The 21,863-nt window shown below is 39.8% G+C and overlaps 1 protein-coding gene across 1 annotated transcript in view; it reads right to left on the bottom strand.

The window, feature by feature from the left end:
- The window catches only part of KCNT2 (potassium sodium-activated channel subfamily T member 2), a 255,342-nt gene extending 252,637 nt beyond the window's left edge, over positions 1–2,705 (bottom strand). The window contains exons 1-2 of the mRNA XM_087960820.1: positions 2,469–2,705; positions 2,080–2,175 (exon numbers count right to left, since the gene is read on the bottom strand). Of these exons, the coding sequence (XP_087816946.1) occupies positions 2,080–2,175; positions 2,469–2,566 (194 nt within the window). The 5' untranslated portion in view covers positions 2,567–2,705. The remainder of the gene's footprint in view (positions 1–2,079; positions 2,176–2,468) is intronic.
- Positions 2,706–21,863: the final 19,158 nt, after the last annotated feature.

Genomic DNA, 21,863 nt, shown 5'->3' with positions numbered 1-21,863 from the left:
CAATCAAAGGTAGATTATTAGTTTTAGCTCATTGGATTATTTTTCTCCTTTTCATTTTTTGGTTTCTATCCATTTTTAAAGTTAGGTTTATATTTCATATTTTTTAAATAATTTAAATAACTTTTTAAATGGTACAATAGAAATAATCCGCTGTTCAAAGCTTAGATTTATAAAATTGCTCAGAGGCCATCTCCAATTTCAAAGCAAGGAAGAAAACTGGAACTAGCCACACTTACTAAAGGGGTGGAGGAAGTCAACACTGTGAATATTTGGATACCTGATCATGGCACGAGGCACTGTGTGTACTCCAACACACATAGGAAAGGCAATGGTGGTGTTCATCAAGATATTACGAATAATATAACAGAAAGGAGCATGTTTTAGGGGCACTATATGTTACTCACACATTAGATAATCTTGAGATGTCACAGAATCATCCATTCAGCTTTGTAATTTGTTTTGAATGCCCTAACGTATCTATTTCCTAGTAATGTGCAGTAATCAACACATTCAGAAAAAAAGGTCTGGAATAATTATGACTTTCTTGAAGTCAAATACTAAGGAAGGCCAGAAGACGCACCTCTCAATAGTATCTACCTGTCACTACTATATTGATATTCTAGATATGGTATCATATTGCTACAATATCAATTCTACATGAGACCCAATCCTTTACACGCTTATCCTGGAATACGCTACACTTAATGCAATAAATATTATATCTAATAAACATAGGCATGGATATTTTGTATCATATGGTAATGAACGCTTGTGTTAAAATACATTATAAAAGATACAAATAATATAATTAAAATAATATAAAAGGCAGGGTAAAAGTAAAAGGTTGTATGTTTAAATCTAGCAGCCCAATGAGAGAATTTAAGACAGTTCTTTATCTTTTCCACTGAAAGCAAAAAGGACTCAATATTTATTTCAAGGAAAATACATTAAACTGCATATATGTTGTAGCTCTGGCTTTTACCAGTAAGAGATTCAGCCATAAGCACAGAATTTTAGCCTGTCTAATTAATGTAAAAAAGCAAAATGGAATAAAGTATTGATGGACTTTATTTAGCTCCATCAGGCAACTGTAGTCCAATGGTCCCAGTGATTTGTCAGGAAAGACCTGATGCTTCAGCAATGATAAGGCTAAGTAGATGTAATTTTTCCATATTTATTTTAAGCCTCTGGTTGGAAGATCACCAGAGTCTAATAGAAGAATGAAAATAGGTTTAACAGAAGCTTCTAAAACTGACTCTTGTTTTTTTTTAGAAATGCCTTACTTAATGTTCATTATTTTTTCTCATAGAAAGGACACGTGATACTGAAGCAAGCATGCTTAGCATGGTGGTGCATTTCAGAAAGCCTACACAAACAGGGAGAGAATCATTATTAGCAGTTAACCTATTCCTTCAAATAGGAAAGTTAACTGATATTGATCTCTTCTCCAAGAATTGAAGGACTGGTGAACATCAGTCAATCTTCAGACATAACAGAATGTGGAGAAGTAGGAAACACCCAAGAGAAAAGTGAGGTATAAGAGGATATGGCCACTGGATAAATAGAAAAGAATAGTGGAAAAGAAGAGAGCCAACTCACAGAAACCAATATTAGTAGCAATTTCATACATACATACATACATACATACATACATACATACATACTACATACATACATAGGCAAATCCATACTTGTTCAGGTGTATTCATGCCATACATCCATGCACACGGATACCCACAGCAAATGTATGAATTGACAACATGTAGAAGTAGCATGTACAAATGGCTGAAGAATAAAAGGATCCATAAAGGTTAGGAAATAAATTATCAAAATTCATCCTTAGGCTTATACAGTATGGACATTATGCAAGACATATGCAAAACGTCAGGTGCCTATATGTATTTATCCATTCATTCCAGAATTATATTCTTTCTCAAGCCATTGCAACGTAGAAGAAATAAAAGCCACACGTTCCCTATTTCTAGGAACACCTCATATTACACGCATCATCACTGCCTCTCTCTCCCCCTCCCATCTCTGTATCTTTCTTTGCACAAACGCTTCACCTCGCCTACTCACCTCTCGTCGTTCTGCCATCCCTGATCTCCCAGTAGCAAATCCCGGAACCTGTATCTCGGAGGAAGCGGAGGAACCTCATTCTCCAGGTCTACCATCCTGAAAGGGAGAGGAGGTTAGTATCCCCTGCACTCCTCGCAGGGATACTGACGGCAGCAGCAGTAAGAAGCAAGATGAACACGGGGACCCCAGAAACGAGACTTGAGCCCGTGCTTAAAGGAGGACCCAGGAGGGTGCGATGCGACCAGGCGCTTGCTTTTTCGCACAAGCCGACCATGCAGAAATCTGTTGCACCTGCTGGCAAAGTTATTTCAAAGCTTCGCCCCGCTTCCTTCTTTGCAACCTAGATCGCAACAGGAGGCAGAGGAGGGAGGGGGCGCGCGCACACGCACCGCAGCCAACCGGCCAGCGTCTCCAGATGCACGCGCAGGTCTCTCAGCCTGCCGGGATCGGCAACAAAGGGTTGCCTGCCGTCCTTCTTGCTTGCCATCCTTCCCCGGCCATGCAAATGTCGTTTGGAGCTGCCGCTGAGAGCTCGGCCAATCGGGATTGGCCCTCAGGAGCTTGAATGTGGTGACGTACCGGGAACCTCGCCGTCTCCGCCAATAGCCTTTTCCTCCTTCATTAATATTCGGCGGCTGGAAGAGGGTAATTCTCTCTCTCAGGCCGGAGAAGGGGCGCGGTTGGGTGAATGGGGGTAACCCACGGAGTGTTGAGTGACAGGCGCGCCCGCCTTGTAAGGTGCCCCCTGGAGTGACAGCGCCGCCGCCTGTAAGGTAGCCCGCCCTGAACTCTGCTTAAGTGCTTGGGTTTCCATTGTGTAAGAAAGGCAGCTGGTCGGCAAGGGTTGTTTGCGCGGCCAGTTATTCAAACAGCAAATAGCATTTTTCCCCCTTTCCTTCAGCCTCGTGACAATAGAAGGGGCGCGCGCGTCCTTCGCCCGGAAAGCCCTTCGGAGCTCCCAATCCTAGGCGGATTCTTGCGCGTCTCAGCCGGCGAGAGAATGGGAATCGCACGGGAGCCGGGCAAGACGGGCAAACCTTTCCTATGGTTCTGTTGGTGTGAGCTTTTGCACCACCTAAGTTTCTCGTAGAAGGGTCTACCGCCTTGGGCGATAGTTCCCGCAAAACGCTTTACCCGGGTTTAGCTCGTACTACGGTTAACTTTTAAGTGTCTGGGTTTGCACGACCCCGTCCGCTGGATCAGCCTCCTCAGGCTAAAAAGGTACCATTTCTACCACCTTGTACATCCGAAAGCTAAGGCTGCCCTCTCCCGACTCTAGAGAAGCCTTCCCCATCTTGTGGCGCGCGCACACACACACACACACACTATATAATGGCATATTGTCTGTGTCACGTGAACACACGCACATGCACACCTTTCCCACCACTCTTGCCCAATGGCCACATTGACGTTCTCTCTCTCACATACACACATACACTCTCCCCTTTCCCACCGGCTCAATGGCCATATTGGCTGAAGATGGTGGAAGCTGTGCAAAACACACCTGGAGGGTACCAATTTGGGAAAGGCTGCTGTAGGCCGAGTGGAGTAAAGATTCAGCAGCCACGTGACTCTTGGTTGCTCTTCTACCAGGAGAGGGTGAAGAACAGAATGGCTCTTTGGGGACAGTGGCGGAACAGTACATGGAGAAATATACTGAATCAATTAAAAATCCCATACCTGAGCCAAGTGGCTGTTACTTTATTATTTTCAAAGAAGCGTTTACTATAGTAGAATATGTGGCTCATTTCTAGTTTTGGAAAGTACAGATGTTTACAACCTATACTTGATTCTGCACCCTTAATAGCAGGGTGGGATTCAATTTTTTAACAACCGGTTCTGTGGGTGTGGCTTAGGTGGTGGGTGTGGCTTGGTGGTCATGTGACTGGATGGACATGGCTTGGTGGTCATGTTATTGGCTGGGCGTGGCCAGTATCACTCATATCAAGGCACTCATCTCCTCGCCTGGCCTCTCATGACTGGGGATGCTGCAACATGTTGTAAGTGTGAAAAATGGTCATAAGTCACTTTTTTCAGTGCTAGTGTAACTTTGAATGGTCACTCCACACAAGCAAAGTACCAGTAAAGGAGGGGGGGGGGACTCCAGAGAAGTTCCTGAGACAGAAAGTCTAATCCTGCCATGAATGTAATAAGGGTTAATGGAGAGGCAGTTTCTGTAAGCAACACCAGAATGTTTCCTTTCTGCCTTCCTTACAAGATTAGGCCAGTAATTTCTTCTAATAACCGGTTCTCCAAACTGCTTAGAATGTTAACCACCTGTTCTAGCAAATAGGTGCGAACTGGTAGAATCCCACCCTTGCTTAATAGCAATTTGAAATGGAACGGTTTTCTTAGTTCCTCTAGTCCTAATTGTTTTGAAGAGGAAAAAAGTTGTATTTAAATTTGTTATTTGGATAGATTCGTGATCAAGAATACTTTGTAGAGACACCCTTCTCTGTAGTAATGTCCCATTGATCTCATTGCAATCTTGGTTGATATGATAATTTCCATAAATTTGCATATGTATTAGAAGCTACTTTTGTTTTTAATCATGTGTTTTAAGGATTGTAAGATGCCTAGAGCAGGGGTGGGCAAACTACGGCCCGCGAGCCACATCCGGCCCGTTGGTCTGTCCAATCCGGCCCGCCCCTGAAAAAAAATCGCTGCCATTGGTCTGTCCAATCCGGCCCGCCCCTGAAAAAAAATTGCTGGGCGTGGCGTATTGCCCTGTGCCGCGTGGCCCCCAAAGCTGCAAAACAGTGCGGAGCGATCTAGGGGTAGGAAAGAAAAGAAATTTGCAAAGGCCTCGGCTGGGAGTTCGAAATCACCTTCGAGTGCGACCTCTCCGAAGGTGAGTCCCCGCCGATCCCCCTTTTTTTTCCGGGGCTTCCAGGCTTAAACTTTGCAAAGGCAAAGCTTGCAGGCTGGAGCGTCTTCCCGCCGAGGAGCGGGAAGGGTTCCACCCGGCGGGCGGGGTGGGCTGCTTGGAGCCACCTAAAGCTAGGCCGCTGCTGGTGGAGCCTTGCCCTGCCTTGGTGCCCCGTTTCCCAGCTCGGCGGTCCTGCTCGGGCAGCACTTTAAAAGCCTGCTCCCAGCACCCGAGCAACTTCCCAGCAACTTTCTGCTTCGTTTTAACTCGCGGGCGCTCGTGCCTGGCCCCGAGCTGCGCGGTGGAGGAAGCCCGGCGGGCAGGCGGGCTGCTTGGAGGAGGCGACCCGGCGGTGCTCTGGGCTTCCCCTCCACCGTGCAGCTCGGGGCAAGGCGTGAGCGCCCACGAGTTAAAATGAAGCCGAAAGTTGCTGGGAAGTTGCTCGGGTTTCTGGGGCTTCCAGGGCTTTGCAAAGGCAAAGTTTGCAGGCGGGAGCGTCTTCCCGCCAAGGAGTGGGAAGGTTCGCCCGGCGGGCGGGCGGGCTGCTTGGAGCGGGCTGCCGTGCGGCTCGGGGCCAGACGCTCCAGCCTGCAAACTTTGCCTTTGCAAAGCCCTGGAAGCCCCGGAAACCCGAGCAACTTCCCAGCAATTTCGGCTTCCTTTAACTCGCGGGCCGCGCCTGGCCCCGAGCTGCACGGCAGAGGGGAAACCTGGAGCACCACCGGGTCACCTCCTCCAAGCAGCCCGCCCGCCCGCCAGGCGGAACCCTTCCCGCTCCTCGGCGGGAAGACGCTCCCGCCTGCAAACTTTGCCTGTGCAAAGTTTAAACCTGGAAGCCCCGGAAACCCGAGCAACTTCCCAGCTACTTTCGGCTTCCTTTTAACTCGCGGGCACTCGCGCCTGGCCCCGAGCCGCGCGGCAGAGGGGAAGCCCGGCGGGCGGGCGGGCTGCTTGGAGGAGGCGACCCGGCGGTGCTTCGGCAGCAGCAACAGGCAGTTCCGCCCGGGCTCCGTTCAGGTGTCCGGCTGGGGCTGTCAGGAGTTGCTACCGCCGGCGCAGCTCCGCACGGCTCCAGTCCTGCGTTGCCTTGGGAAGGAAAAGGCAAAACCAGGAGCCGCTGAGCCTGAGCCTCCGGTGCCGCTGCTGCCGTTGCAAAGCACCGCCGCGGCTCTTCCTTTTTGTCTTTCCCTTCCCGAGGCAACGTGGGACTGGAGCCGCGCGGAGCCGCGCCGGCGGTAGCAACTCCTGATTCAGGGGGCCTCCGAGCGGAGGGGAAGGAGGAGAAGATTAGGGGGAAAGGGGGGGCGATTCCCAAAAAATCTTGTGCTGACCCGGCCCGTCTGTCAAATTTTAAAAGTCAATGCGGCCCCCGAGCCAAAAAGTTTGCCCACCCCTGGCCTAGAGTCATGAGGGAGGCAGCCATATAATCCTACAAAAAATAATTACACCACATTTGATGCTGTGAGTTTTCACTGTATTCTTGTAATAAGAGGTACTTTTAGTGCATTCCAAAGTATTTGTCTTCCATAATCTGGTAACAAAGGCCTCCAAATTCATTTGGTGAACTTGTGGCTTAGATTTTAGGAAGTGTTGATATCACCACTTTCGTTGGACTTGTAGTGAAACAAGGCCAAAGTACAATTTTGAAGTTATTTCCCAACCTCTTTCACTTCCCCATATAATCAGGCGTGACAGGACCTAGTATGAAACCCCTTCCAGGGAAAGAAAAAACAGGAAGATCACACTTTTTTGTTAAACTGATGCTTGTACATTTTCAAAGCAGCTAGACTATGGATGCATGCCATATTAAGTTGGAGTTGATTATTCTAGTGTTAATCAATACAAAAGCAGCCCATCTTTAAAATAATTAAATATCTTATTAATTCTATTTTAATAGCAATACCACGTAGACTTATATAGTGCTTTACAGCCCTCTCTAAGCAGTTTACAGAGTCAGCATATTACCCCCAATAATCTGGGTCCTCATTTTACTGATCTCAGAAGGATGGAAGGCTGAGTCAACCTTGAGCCTGGTGAGATTTGAACTGCCAAATTGCAGGCAGCTGGCAGGCAGCTGAAGTAGCCTCCAGTACTGCACTCTAACCGTGGCACCGTGACATAATTTTCTTCAGATCATTAGAACCAGTTGGGTATACTTATATAACATAGTTTCTCGAGAGTGGCTTAGAAAGCACCTGAGACAGAAAACATCTTTCACCAGTTCAGACTGCTTTAGAATTGTGCCCATATGCTGACAGAACTAGGATTGGATTTTTTTGTCTTTCTTTAAATCCTGAAGTTTGTAAAATTCCAGATCTAGTTTTGTATACTAGTTAAGGCATCAGGCTAGAAACCAGGAGTATTAGGCCTGCCTGAGGCACAAAGCAAGCTGGGTGACTTTGGACCAGTCACTTTACACCCTAGGAAGAAGGCAATGTCAAGCCTCTTGAAAAATACTGCCAAGAAAACTGCAGTGACTAATCCAAGAAATCAAGAGACAGCAAAAAAAAAAAAAAAAAGTTATGCTGTAGGCTCACATTAAAAGCTAATAGGAAAACAACACTGGCAAAAAAGGGAGGATTCAGGGCTCCACAATGGATCTAAAAAGTCTACTCCCTTGTTAAATGCCAGATTTTTGAGATATAAAAAAACCACCAAAATAAATCACTTCAGAATTTTTCCACCCTTAACATATAAGCTATATAAGTCTAGTGGGGGAAAAAAAAACACAACAATGTGACTGCATAACTGTTAACAACATGTTAAATAGTCAGTACATACCTGCAATCAATTAAAGGAATTATATATATATATATATAAAACACACACACACACTGTCTCTGTCTCTCTCTCTCTGTCTCCGTCTGTCTGTCTCTCTCTCTTCACCAGAAGAACATCAAAGTTTTGGAATGGCTGAGCCAGACCATGGACTTATATGCAACTGAAAATCTGTAGGGTGACCTAAAGAGAACTGTGCACAGGAGATGTCCTCGCAATCTGACAGATCTAGAGCACTTTGGTAAGAAAGAGTTGGCATGCTGATGGGCTCATATCACAAAAGACTAAATGCTGACATAAAACCAAAGGGTCCTTAAGCAAAGTATTAGTTTAAGAACCTGTATTTTTATGCAGTCATGTTATTGTATCTTTTTTGTTGTTATTTTCAGCCCTAAAAGATTTCAGTTTGTTTTTTTATTGACTTGTATAGCTTATATGTTATGTTAAAGGTGGAAAAAATTCTGAAGTTATGTATCTTGATCTGTTTTTTTTTAGCATCTCAAAAACCTGGCATTTTAACAGTGATATATAGACTTTCTATATCCACTGTATGTGACTCATAGGATACCTGATGCCCATACCAGTCTTATCACACCCAAACCAGACTGTTATACTGGGCTGCTCTCAAAGTTAGACTACAATTACAGTATCAGTTAGTCAGAATGTGGGAAGCAATTGTCAGCAAGCAAGAAAATCAGTGATACTACCAGAGCATGCTAGCAAGGCTTTTGCGTAAAAGCTATTCTGATTTTATTGCCATAAAATTCCCAGAACAAAACAAATTTAAACTACCTACTATACACTACTTAATAGTTCAAAAACTACATGGTTTATAAATCTGAAGAACGTGTATTTCTGAATTTTAAAAGTATTTCTCTGATTTCTTCTTCCAGGAAATTATGGTAATATTGATTCAGGGCTTTCTCAGTGATAGTGAATCTGGAGTTTTCTGTTTCCATAATTAAACCGGGATTGTGGTGAACTTTTTGTAATGTCTTAATTTTTTGGCTGTTAAATCATTTGGATTACTGCTTTTCTGCATGAAAGTTCATTTGACATTTTACAGACGGGGGAAAAATAGAAAAATCTTACTGCTTCAGTGTCTTCCTCAGAATATGTAGTTTCTGCAATAAATGTGAAATACTACAGATGTTTGCTTCTCTTCCTTATTCCAGCATGAAAATATGCCTCATCTTTACATTTATAGATTATGTTTGTATGTGATTAATTTATGATTTTTTATGTTGAATTAATTATGCCAAGGGAAATACTGCTTAGTTAGCTATGGTCCATCTTTAGCATTAAAATGTTCTAAGTGTCTATGGTATAATAATTGAAGCATTTTCTGACTTTAAATTGCTGACCAGACACTTACTTTGCAAATTCAGCATGCTGCGGTTTTACCAAGCCAGATGGTATCCAACTATCTGAAACAAATAGTTCCGAAATTTTGCTTAAAGGTACAGTTTGGTTCTAAAGAAAAAATTAGGAAATATTTTGATTAAATAACATATGCTTACAATAACCTATGCTGGATTGGTTAGAAACATACTTGGTTCTTATTGATAATTGATAAAAATAATAAAAAGTGAGCAATGGGCTAGTAATCTATTCTAAGGAAACCAATAACTATATACAAAACTAGAGATAAATTATGCAGTGAAATATGCAACAGTCTAAAACCCTGATTTTTCAACATTCATTAAAATTCTACCTATAAAAGGTGAGTCCTGCTATCAGAGTGAGGCAGCTATATTAGACAACCGATTTTAGTCATCCTGAAGATAGGCAATGGACCAAAAAAAACCCTTCATATAAAGGAAACAGTTTTTAAAATGTTAAAAATAAAGTGAATGGATCAGTTTGCACCCACCAGAAGATGTAGCCATTCTTTCTTCCAATTAACTCAGTTTTGTATCAGTACTACATAACACTCATCCATAATGCAATGACCATTTTTCTTTAGAACTTCCAACATAGTAAAGGAATCTGCCCTTTTCCACTTCCTCCCTGTTAATCTCCCAACCTCTTCAGAGGGTTGTTTTGTTTTTGTTTTTTTTTTTTGTTTGTAAAAATCCAGAGTGGTTACTGAAGTCAGAACTATTATTGCCTTGTCCATGAATGCTTACTTTTACCTTTTATTCATCCTGTACAAACAATCCACAGAATCATACAGTTGGAAAGAATTTTGCAGTTTCACCAATCAACAGCTCAGAAGAAAGCGGTTATGGTCCAAAACTTCTGTAGATGCATAGTAGGAAAGGACAGGTGGGAATGCCATCGTGCATTCTGCCTCTCAATAATTGGTTTGTCACTTGTACACATTCTGCAACAATCTGGTCATGCAAATCAGCCTAGTCTTAAACTGCTTTACATAACTACTTCTGAATACTCTGTTGGATTAACAAGATTTTAAAAAGAATGTATGATTGGTTTTGATTTTGTAGAATTGCTATGCAGCTAATTTCTGATCATGTACATTCTTTTCTTCAGTTACTTAAAGTAAAAGAGATGATATATCATATGCTGGCTTTTGGGGTATTTTATTTATTTGTTTGTCAAACATGCACAAGATAACAAGTATAGGTATGAACTTAAACATGAACAAAGGACGTAAATACAGATAAATGGGGACAGTAAGACAGGGATGGTGGGCATGCTGGTACGCTTATGCATGCCCCCTTTAAGGACCTCTTAAGAATGGGGTGAGGTCCACGGTAGACAGTTTGAGATTGAAACTGAGGGTTTGAAGCTGTAACAATGGAGTTGGGTAGAGCATTCCAGGTGTTGACCATTCTGTTGCTCATATTTTCTGCAATCAAGTTTGAAGCGGTTTACCTTGAGTTTGTAACGATTGTTTTCCTGTGTATTATTGTGGTTGAAGCTGAAGAAGTCGTTGACAGGCAAGACATTGTAGCAGACAATTTTGTATACTATGCTTAGATCGGACCACAGGCAGCGCAGTTTCAGATTGTCCAAGCCCATATACCATATCACCAAATTTACCATCTATTTCGCTTTTAAGGGCCAGCCCTCACCTCTCATGGTGAGTTTATAGCTAAGCCACATTCCTTTTTGCATAATTTGTTCTTTGTTTTTCTTATAAAAAATCTGTATCAACTAGCATATTCTCTTTATTCACTCCTAGTTCTGGAAACTTGGCCAGAAACATCCATCTGAGGCATTGCTGCAACATTTTTTAAGAGTTCTAATAGGTTTCATGTGTCTTTTCTCCACAACTCTTACAACAGCATAACAAATTATTCTTATGATTTTCATTTTTCAGGTGCAACATTGCAACTTCCTTATGATTTCCCAGTGCAATCAAGTTTTATTTACAACTATCATATCCTACAGCTTTATCAACATTACCACAACATTTCATTCCAGCTTCTTTTTTAATCTTACCCACCTCCTTTATGCAAGCTGCATTCTTGTTATACTTGCTTGGATTATCCCAGAGCTTTGCCTAGAATTTCATTGTTTCGTCTTTTTGTTAGGTATTGACTTATTCTCTGCAGTCTCTCCATGATGGATGAGTAGAACGTTTCTGGTTGTTATTATTATTATTGCCATTGGTGCCCTTTGTTTCTGGAAGAATGTTAGGAATGTTAGTCCCATTTTTGTTTACTTTTAAATAACTCTCAGTTTTGTCAGTCTGAGTGTTTTATGGTGAGCCTCAAAATAATACCAGCATGCCATACCCTGAGAGCTCCGGTAGATCATTTGTCAATGATTAGAAGATTTGAATAGATGTATTTCTTTCTCTTCAGGTGTTTAAGTATTAAATGTGTGAGTATGTTACTTTCAGTTTGGGTTTTTAACTTTTATAGTCTATTTTATTTTTACTTTTTTTCTAGCTGTCTTGAACGCTTGCCAAAGTATAAAGTCAGGGTGGAAATCAAATAAATAAATGTCAACCTGTTTTCTGTTTAATCTTTTTAATTGCATTTGCAGACCACTTTGGGTAAAAATATTTGTTGTGAAATGCAACATAAAAGGCTGTAAATCAAGAAGATGAGAGGAAACAAGAAGGGGATGAAAAAGATTCTATTGGTTTGGAAGCTTATCTGAGGATCTAAAAAAGTATATTAGAAATGTATTGCTTCTAAATATAATTACCTTATATCTCTTTAGCTGGCTCTTCAGTCATACATCAAGCCTGCAGCTCAGACTCAGTTTCATTTATATTAGCGACAACAGAGAAAAATAAATGTTAATTTACTGGTGACCTGTTTAACAACTTTTGTAAAAAATGTAAAATTGGGTTGGTGGGGCGGAGCTGGCGTCGCGACGATACAGCATGCGATCTCGGAGGTCTGAGATCTCAGCCGATATCTTTGCCCCTGGACGGTCCAAACGGATCTAAACCATCCCGAAGAGATGGCGAAAGTGAAGAGCGCATCCTGTTGATCCCAGGGATATCGCAAAGTCCCTGGTAGATCCAGGAGAAGCTCTTCTTGCCAGCGGCAAAGAGGCAGCCATTAAAGCTGCTGAAGTTGGGACAGCTCCGGAACGGAAGAAAGCAGAAAGAGAAAGTATGCCCGTTTGGTGAGAACTTTTTTTTTATTCTAAGACTTAAAAGGACACCCTAAAGAAAAGAAAGAATCTAAAAGTTTTGACAAAAGTGACTAAGCGGCGATTTTAAACGGAAGTGTCAAAGTAAGGTTTTGTTTTTTTTATTGCTCGATTTATATACACGATTTTGTATTTTGAAACTGGACTGGTTCTTTTTTTATTTATACCTATCTTTTCTTCTCCTTTTTGATTTTGTAATATTTTAGCTAGAGGCTCCCTTTAGTTATTTAGTTATTTCCCTTTTTTATATATATATTTTTCCTTTTTTTTTTTTTTGGTAATTTTTATTACGTTTGGCTTGGGAAAGGAGGGGGAAAGTGAGAGCAAAGAAACTTTGTAACACTGCCAACTAGAGGCTTGAAAAAACTTTATTTCCTGTGACCAGACGAAGCTGAGAAAGCTGAGCAAGAAAGAACAGACTCCCTTTCAAGGACATTGCTATGTGATAAGATAGAGGGAAGAGCATGGGAGAGTGTTATTGCAGGTGCTCTTCTGGATTTCTATCAACAGCTGGAGCCTGGTGTTGAAGCTTACGAAAAGAAAAGGTGATAAGTCTTTGGAGAAGAGATTTATAATAAGAGCCTTGGAGAACTAAACAAAGTGCAGTGTGCTCTTTTTATTTTTTTCAAGTTGTGCTACCCCTCCTTACCAGCTTTACTGTATTTTTTTTTCTAAATCCTTATTCTTGCAATAACTATTTGGGTTTTTGGCCTGGTTAGAGTTTGTTTTTGTTTTTGTTTTCTTCTTCTTTGGAAGTCCAATTTTCACTTTTGCTTTTTATTTTAAAGGGAAGCCTTAAAAGCTTTTTCTTTTCTTTTCTTTTTTCTCTTCCTGGCATTTTTTTTTTTTGTTTTTCACCCATCTTTTTGGTTTATTTACATGCACTTTTTTCTATTTTGAGACCTTTCAACTGGATTAAGGTGTTGAAGAACCTGAAGAATTCTTCCCCCTTTTTTTGTTCTTTTTAAGTCTTTTTCTTTCCTTAACTACTGATTGGATTAAGGTTTACAAGAATCTGAAGAAATTTTATCTCCCCCTTTTTTTTCCCACTACTATTGGGGTTTTTTTTTTCTCTCTACCATTTTTATTTTTTACCTTGGATTATAATTGGCTACTTCACAATTGAATTAAGGTTTAGAAGAACCTGAAGATTTTGAATTGTTTAAAATGAGTAGTAAATTTATAGCTTTTGGTTCCTCAACTTCTACTTCTGCCTCCCCACTATCTGGAGGACAACCTTCAATACAGACAATGTTAAAGCAAGAAAAAGAACAAGAAAAAGTGACTCTGCAGATGATTATGCAAGGAATCCAAGATATTAAAGCAAGATCAGAGACTATTGAAAAGAGAATAGAGAACATCAAACAAAGAACAGAGAATATTGAACAAAGAACAGAGAAAACTGATGAAAAAGTGGAGAACATTCAACAAATGATGGCGAAGTATGATGAGAGATTCCAAAAAATTGAAGAAGAAGATAAACAAAGAGACAAGAAGATTGGAGATACTGATAATAGATTAACTGTGGTTGAACAAGATAAAAGTGGTATGCTGAGATGGGAGATGGACAGATCAGAATTTTATCTTAGATTTCAAAGCATAGAGGAAGAAAAAGGACAAAATCTAGCTGAGATAATGATAGAAATATTGGCTGAAGCTTTGGAAATAACTGAAGAGAAGATGATGGATGGAATAGATGAGGTATATCGAGTCTTTACAAGATATGCGATGAGAAATAGCTTACCAAGAGAAGTTCAAGAGATTTACAAAGAAAGCCATTAAAACGCAAATATTGCAAGTGGCAAGAGAGAAAACGTTGAAATACAAAGGCAAGGAGATTGTGGTCTTAAAACAAATACCCAGAAGAGTGAGAGAGATGAGAAGAGAATATCGATTTTTGACTAAAATGCTACTGAAAAAAGAGGTGAATTATAGATGGCTGATTCCAGAAGGGTTAATGTTCACATGGCAAAAACAGAGACATAGAATTGACTCAATTGAGAAAGCGGAATTATTCTATGCAGAATTTTTTGGAAGGAAAGAAGAAGAGGCAGAAAAAGAGATTTCACTAAGTGAATTCCAAGAGGATTGTCAAATGGGGACTGAAAAAGAAGAAGGCTCAGTAGGTGGAAAGGAGGAAGCCAAAGAACAACGTGAATCAAGATCTATGAGAGCTGCTAAACCCAACTATAAAACATAACCATGGAAGAGAAAAAATTGATTACAATTAATATAAATGGACTTAATTCAGCTGTTAAAAAAAGGAAAACTTTTCACAAATTAGAGAAATTAAAATTTGATATAATTTGTCTACAAGAAGTACATATTAAAAAACAATATGAACAATTGTTGGTTCAGCCAAAATTAGGGAAAATATTTACTTCCTTGACCCAATGTAAGAAAAGAGGAGTGGTTTTATATATTAAAGAGACCACCCCAGCAAAATTGATCTATACTGATGAAGATGGAAGAGTATTAATGGTGGAAATAATGGACAATAATATGAAAATACTCCTGATTGCAATTTATGCCCCGAATGATAAACAAGAAGAATTTTATAAAAAATTACATATGAAAATAATTGAACTGGACTATGCCAATATAGTTATGATAGGAGATTTTAATGGAATTGTAGACAATAAACTGGACTATGCAGCAACAAGAACAAAGCAAAACAGAAAGACTCTCCCAAAATCCTTTTTTAAAATGGCTGATGAATTAAATCTAAAAGACACATGGAGAGAAAGAAATGCCAAAACTAAACAATATACTTTTTATTCAAATAGACATTTATCATGGTCCAGAATAGATATGATATGGATGTCAACAGAATTAATATCTAACATTCAAGAAATAAATATTGAAACAAGTACTTGGGCAGACCACAATCCAATGACAATTAAATGGAAAGGACAAAAAAGAAGATCGAGATGGACGTTAAATAATACTACTTTAAAGGAAAAAGACTTTACACAGCAGTAAAATTGGCTTGGTAAATTACTTAATGCCTGGCATGATTTATGACTGTAATTCTGCGCTTAATTACAGTTATAAGTGAAATACTCCAGTATTAAAAGCACAGAAGTAATATGTTTCTACATGAGTCTGGACTTGCCCAACTTTAGAATCAACTACAATAATAATGTGTGCTATGGATAATGAGAGTATTTGGCTTTTTTTTTTCTTGGACTCTGATATCAGAGTAAATTAGTATGGAAGTCTAGTTGTTATGGTTCCACAACAGTTCCCTCCAGATCAAACTGCTATGTGACTGCTGCAACTTTAGGTGTATATATTATTATTAGGTGACCTATGTCTTCTGGTTACTTAGGATATACAGAATATAAACAAAAAAAAATTTTAAATGAATTAGCAGGATTAAGTTTGAATAAATGACAGAAAGTGTGATGTTTGTCCTAATTGTGTACTCGTATGTGTTTATAACATTAGCTTAGAGACAGGCAGTGCTTGGCAATCTATAAATATAATATCTCTACTTGCCTGTTTTTGAAGGGTCAGAACCAAAATAAATGAACATAGAGTCTTAGATGAGGTAATGAATCTGCCAGACTCAGTACCCTAATTGTTGACATATGTGCTTGCTATTTTAACTACTCTGGTAGGAATTTAAATAAACAAGCATGATTCAGTTCCGAGTTGTTTTTGAGCAAAGGCAGCATCTGGGACTCCGAGGATTACCTCAGTTAAAGATGGGTGTAACAAAATATTGCAGGTTATAATGAAAGAAACTTTGCTCAGTAGTTCTACTGCAATTTACTGAGGGTCTTCTTCCATGGAAGAAGAAAATGAGCAAGTTAAACCTGCAGTCCTATACACACTTAAGGAACCAAAATCATTAGGACTTGCTTTGGTAACATATCACGTTTTAGGTTGTTAATTGTTTTTGCTCTTATAGCACTTAACCAAACACATAGAAGCAGGTATTGTTAGGATGAGTAATTTCTTGCTATACGTTTTAGCAATAAATAGTTTACAGATTCTAATTAAACCAATTTCATTAAATAATCAATTCACAGGGATCTTAATTTTTAAATACTCATTACCAATTTACATCCCTTTCCAGACATATGACTGGAAGAGAAGGAAGTGGTTCTAAATAAAGATGTCAGCAATTAAAAGCACTAAGGAATGAATTTCATTTATAAACAATAAAGACTGGATTTGAAAATCAATATTATATATTAATATTAATTCATCCAGGAATGTCAGCATTTAGGACAGTATGGTTACCACAACCAGGTGTGTGTCAAACTGAATTGATCCTTGTATCAAATAGATCTGTGCAAGGCAATATAGCAAAGAATCATAGGATCTTTGGTCAAGTGAGATAAAAGGTATTGCTTTTTACCTTGACTATAATATTCAAAAATTTCCAGAGTAAAGATGACAATTCTCCATTGAGATTTAAGCTGGGCTTATATCTTGGAGGTGCCAGTAGTCCCATTTATGCTGCAAAAATCCTCACTTAGCAACCATATTTGCAACTTGGTCACTAAGCAGTAAAATCACACAAAGTGTGACTGGCTTACAATCTTACTTCCCCACTGGTCATTAAGCTGCCTAGTTGGTAAGCAAAAATTCACATGACTGCAACTTATAGTTTGATTTCTGCCTTCCTGTTAATTCTATTTGTTTCAAACCAATTGTGAAGCACTTAGGTGGTGATTACCTGACTACAAAATGCTGCAGTGATTGTACCTGTGCACACTTGTAAAACATGTGAATGCTGATCATTTGGCTATGCAAAGCTGCTGTTGCTTTCAGATTCAGTCATCCCACGTTGGCATGGAGCTGATAAGGACTTGATCCCTGAATTTTAAAGAGAAAAACTCTTACCTTCTTTGCCCAAATGAAAATATAAATCAGTTCACAGAAATAATAAAAAAAACTTTGTTCAAAGAATAAAAAATATTGATAATAGTTGAGATAGAAAACATTGGCTCTACAAAACATTCCACAAGTGCCAAATTTATGGCTTACTTTATTCTTTCCCAGCTGGATTTGTGTCTTTCTTAAATCTTGTAAGCATATTAAAGGACTTTCCGAATGTGTTTGCTATTGTGTAGTTGCTGAGAAAGCAAGTTATCACATACCAAGGAAATGACCTTCTAAAAAGAGAAAAACATCCTTCCTTAAAGTTAAAAAGACTTTAAAATTGTCACGTTACAAGTGCTAATGTTCTTCCCTTTTAAAATTAAAATCCTATTAATGAAGCCTAAAATTTGAGGCAACACTGCAACATGCTACAGTCATAAATGTGAGGATTAATCTCAAAATTATTTTAGCACCATTGTAACAGTTGCTGCATCAATCAGTATTTAAAAATAAATAAATACTGACTTTATTTTTAAATTGGTCTTTTAAAATTATATGACCTTAATAATCCACATAAACACTTAATCTGGTACACAACTGTAGGACTGAAATGTGGGCTATTCCTCCTATCCAATGCACATATCCAATGCACATATAGAATACCTGATTCTAGAATTCTTGTAAATCCAGATTTTACTAAGTGGCTTGTTTTGAGAAGTTTTTAGCAAAGGAGTTAATATAACTATTTTAGATAGTACTGATAATTATATTAAAAATGAAAAATATGTTTACTTCCTCTAGAACAGGGGTGTCCAACCTTTCACCTTCCCTGGGCCACATTAGAAGATGAAAATTTGGTTTGGGCCGCACATAAAATAAAATAACAGTAACGATACCTGATCATCCAAAAAAACCATAGAAAACATAGTTAACGGCCAAACTCAAGCCAAAATACGGCCAAATTATTTTTATTATTTATTATTAATTATTTATTAAAAATTATTTATTTTTATCATGGATTTTTTATCACGGTTTATCACGGTTTATTTTCCGGCCAAATTTTGCGGGGAGAAAGCTCGCCCACCTCGCGCCTACCTCTCCTCCTGCAAATGGCCTGGCTGGATGCGGCAGGACTGGAAGGCAGAAGCAGCAGTGGCGGCGGCGGGGGCAGAAGCGGCGGCGACGGTGGGGGCAGAAGCGGCGGCGGCGGGGGCAGAAGCGGCACCAGTGGCGGGGGCAGAAGCAGCAGCGGTGGCGGGGGCAGCGGCGGCGGGGGCAGCGGCGGTGGGGGCAGAAGCGGCAGAAGCAGCGGCGGGGGCAGAAGCAGCGGCAGCAGGGGCAGAAGCGGTGGGGGCGGGGGCAGAAGCAGCAGCAGCGGCGGGGGCAGAAGCGGCGGCGGGGCAGAAGCAGCGGCGGCAGAAGCAGCGGCGGCAGCGGGGGCAGAAGCGGCGGCGGGGGCAGAAGCAGCGGCGGCAACAGCAGGAGGTGGCGCTCTGACAGCACCCGCCTTTTCTGTTGCTGCTTGGCGTGGCGCTCGCCTCGCCCTGCCTCGCGCCTGCTTCTCCTCCTCGCTGGCTCTTGCACGAAGGTTGGGGTGGGCACTGGGCCGCATTATGAGGCAACCTGGGCCGCATGTGGCCCGCGGGCCGCGAGTTGGACAAGCCTGCTCTAGAACAATATGCCAATATGGGTGATATATTAGTCACTAAAAATGTACACATTAAATTAATGGCAAAGTTATTTCCATTTGCTTAGTTTCTGTTCTATTTAATTTTATTTTCTTCCATAGGATAAAAATTGTATTGAGATACACGTTATACAGAAACTGATATGGAACAGTTTTCATGAGAACTATAGCTCTTGGAAATACTTATCTAAATTGCCATTAATGAGACAACTAGCAGTTACAGGGAAATATAAAGGAACATAAAAGAAACAATTACTTTATTTACTAAGAGTTGTATACTTCCTCAAGCCTATGCAATTTACTGTAGAAATAACAATGCAGTAGAACAATCACAAAAAAAGCAAACAGCACACATTATATGTTTATTATCAGAATCTCAGAAATCATTGTTAGTACTTCCATACAAGTCACCAGATTCAATCCACTAATATAACAATGTTCCCCAACCACTTTATGGACAGACATCATCTTTATGGCTATCCAACTAAAGGCTGTTCCAAAGCAAGGTGGTCATGGTTAAGAAAGCCTGCAAACTTTCCAAGGGATGTGATTTACAGTATGCTGTCTCAACCCGACTATCTGGTGAGCAGATTCCACTTGGAACAGACAGTTTGGAAGGAATCCAGGGCCCACAACCTGAAGAGCTTTATTGGTTATAACTAGCAATTTAGATTTCATCCAAAGGCAACCTGACACCAATGCAGCTCTTGCAACATAGGTACTATCAATTGCATTTTACACGTCCTACAGCTTTTGAATTGTCTTTAAGGACAGCACAATAATTTGTAAAGCAAATAAAAGTAATCTAAGTATAGAACGTAGAATAATAGAGTTAGAAGGGACCTCAGAGGTCTTCTAGTCCAACCTGCTGCCCAAGTAGGAAACCCGATACCATTTCACAAATGGTTGTCCATTCTCTTTTTGAAAGCCTCTAGTAATGGAGCATCCACAACTGTGATAAGGTGAATAAAACACAACTTTAATGTAGTGACAAAGACTTGATCCAAATCCTTCCCTTTTCATGCATTCACTATTTCTTAATGTAAAGAGCAATCTTATCATAGCACCTCCATTCTCTTGTCTAGACACTAATATATTATAAATCCCCTTTGGTTTAGTAGGTGAGGTATCTTTGGACATCTTTGAAAATGTCCTATTTTACCTTAAATCACTGAGTTGATGATGATAGTTCAATATGGGAATGAATCCAACATCCCTTTTTCAAGTCTACACGATGTTCTACTTTTTAATGTAGTCCTGAGAAATTTGAAATTGACATTACCAGGTACGTGGTTCAGGTGTTGAATTTAAGAGGGAGACAAGTTGCAGAGTAAAATGGGTGACTTTGGGTCAGTTACTCTCAATCCAATCTACTTTACACAATTATTCTGTGGAAAAAGATTGAAGGAGACCTTCAAGTAGACTAGGCCTCAGAAAGAGAGAGATGCCTATCAACACAGTACTTGCTTTATTCAAATTAAACCAAGCTTGCCATGCTATCTGAATCCAGGCAAACTGCAGTTCATCCTAGCAAATGCTTCTGAAAACAAACCATTTTCAAAGCATAGTTTTATTATTTTTCATTTTTCCCTTTCCTCTTGTGAGATTGTGGCTAAGAAAAACCACCAGGATTCAAAGTTGATCCAAGGAAAAAGGCTTTATTGTAGCATTTCTGCAGAAACGGGTTCCTGCCCTGGCAGGTGGGAGGAACAAAAGGCAAAGCTTAAAGGCTCTACTCTTATACCCAAAACTACCCCCTACTACTCCCCCAGTATACAAATGGCTTGATTTACAATCTATCTTTCAGGATACAAGTTACATTTTATTATCTTTCATGGTGCCTAGCTCGTAACAGACACTTCTTTATCCGGTATCTAGCATTTCAAAGGCATTCCAAAATGTATGATAGTTCCCAGCACTTCAAAAACATTCCAAGATCAGTTCTAATCAGTGCTTGATTTCCTTACTTCAAAAGGAAAACCTCCCTTTTTCATCTTGAGTTTTGAGTCATAAAATGAATACACTTCCCACACTCTGATGACTTCATGAGATTGAAAGCATTTATTTACATATTAGTTTCTATGTGTTTACCCAAAAAGTAGGAATATGTTGTTTACATTTATCTTAGCTGCCCACTTCAGAAGATTGAGAGTGGCTTGTAATATCAAAATAGATAATTAAAAATAGATAAAAGCATAACAAAAACAACAAACTTCACAAACACAGTAACTTCAGACCTAGGAATGGAGATGGGTTTCCAGAATCCCCAAAGAGCAGACATCGTCTCTGAGGAAATGTTGATTCAGAGGTTAGGGGCAGTGAAAGAGAAAGCACATTTACCACTGTCCTACAATATAACAATGGTTAATTATGCAGACCTAGAGCACACCTAATTTGTAGAAATGTACTGTCATAAATAATTGGACATATGCAACCCTCCCAGATAACTGGGCCCATGAAGAGCTTTATAGGTGAGAATGAGTGTCTTGAATTCACCTGGAAGCCAGCTGTCAAATAATGTAGCTCATGTAGGAGTGATGAAGTAATGGTTATTCCAAATTGTGATTTGTTGAAATAAGTAAAGTTCAACCCTTCAAGAAAAACATATAAAGCAACATTTGTTAATTGTGTTGATATGTTACTGTGTTATGCTTAGTCATTTTTTAATATTCTTACATAAAATTGTTGCTCTTGAGTCTGTTTTTTTCCAGGAAGTTCAATAGGTGAAAACAATTGTAAAAAATACAATCTCTCCAAAGGGAAGTCAGAAAGAAATCTTATGAAAGTAATAAGAACAATTACAAATTTCAGGAAAGTTGACCCCAGATGGAAGTTAGTGGAGAGTAGAGAAAGCCAAAGAATGAATCTGAAGAAGTTCTAGGTGAGAGAATTGCAACATATGGTAATTGTAGACAAAAACAGAAAGTTTCACTATCAATAAACTCAGATGTGCTGAAATTATAGTTATATTCTTAATTTTGATTAAAAGAGAGAATAAGTTGGGTGTACTATAGCTAACTTCCAGAAAAGGATGCA

The sequence above is a fragment of the Notechis scutatus genome, chromosome 3 (assembly GCF_049901735.1).
Source record: "Notechis scutatus isolate UNSWTSFEM ecotype Mainland chromosome 3, rNotScu1.2, whole genome shotgun sequence".
NCBI lineage: Eukaryota > Metazoa > Chordata > Lepidosauria > Squamata > Elapidae > Notechis > Notechis scutatus.
The sequence above is the reverse complement of the archived record's forward strand: the minus strand, read 5'-3'. Positions and strand labels throughout refer to the sequence as shown.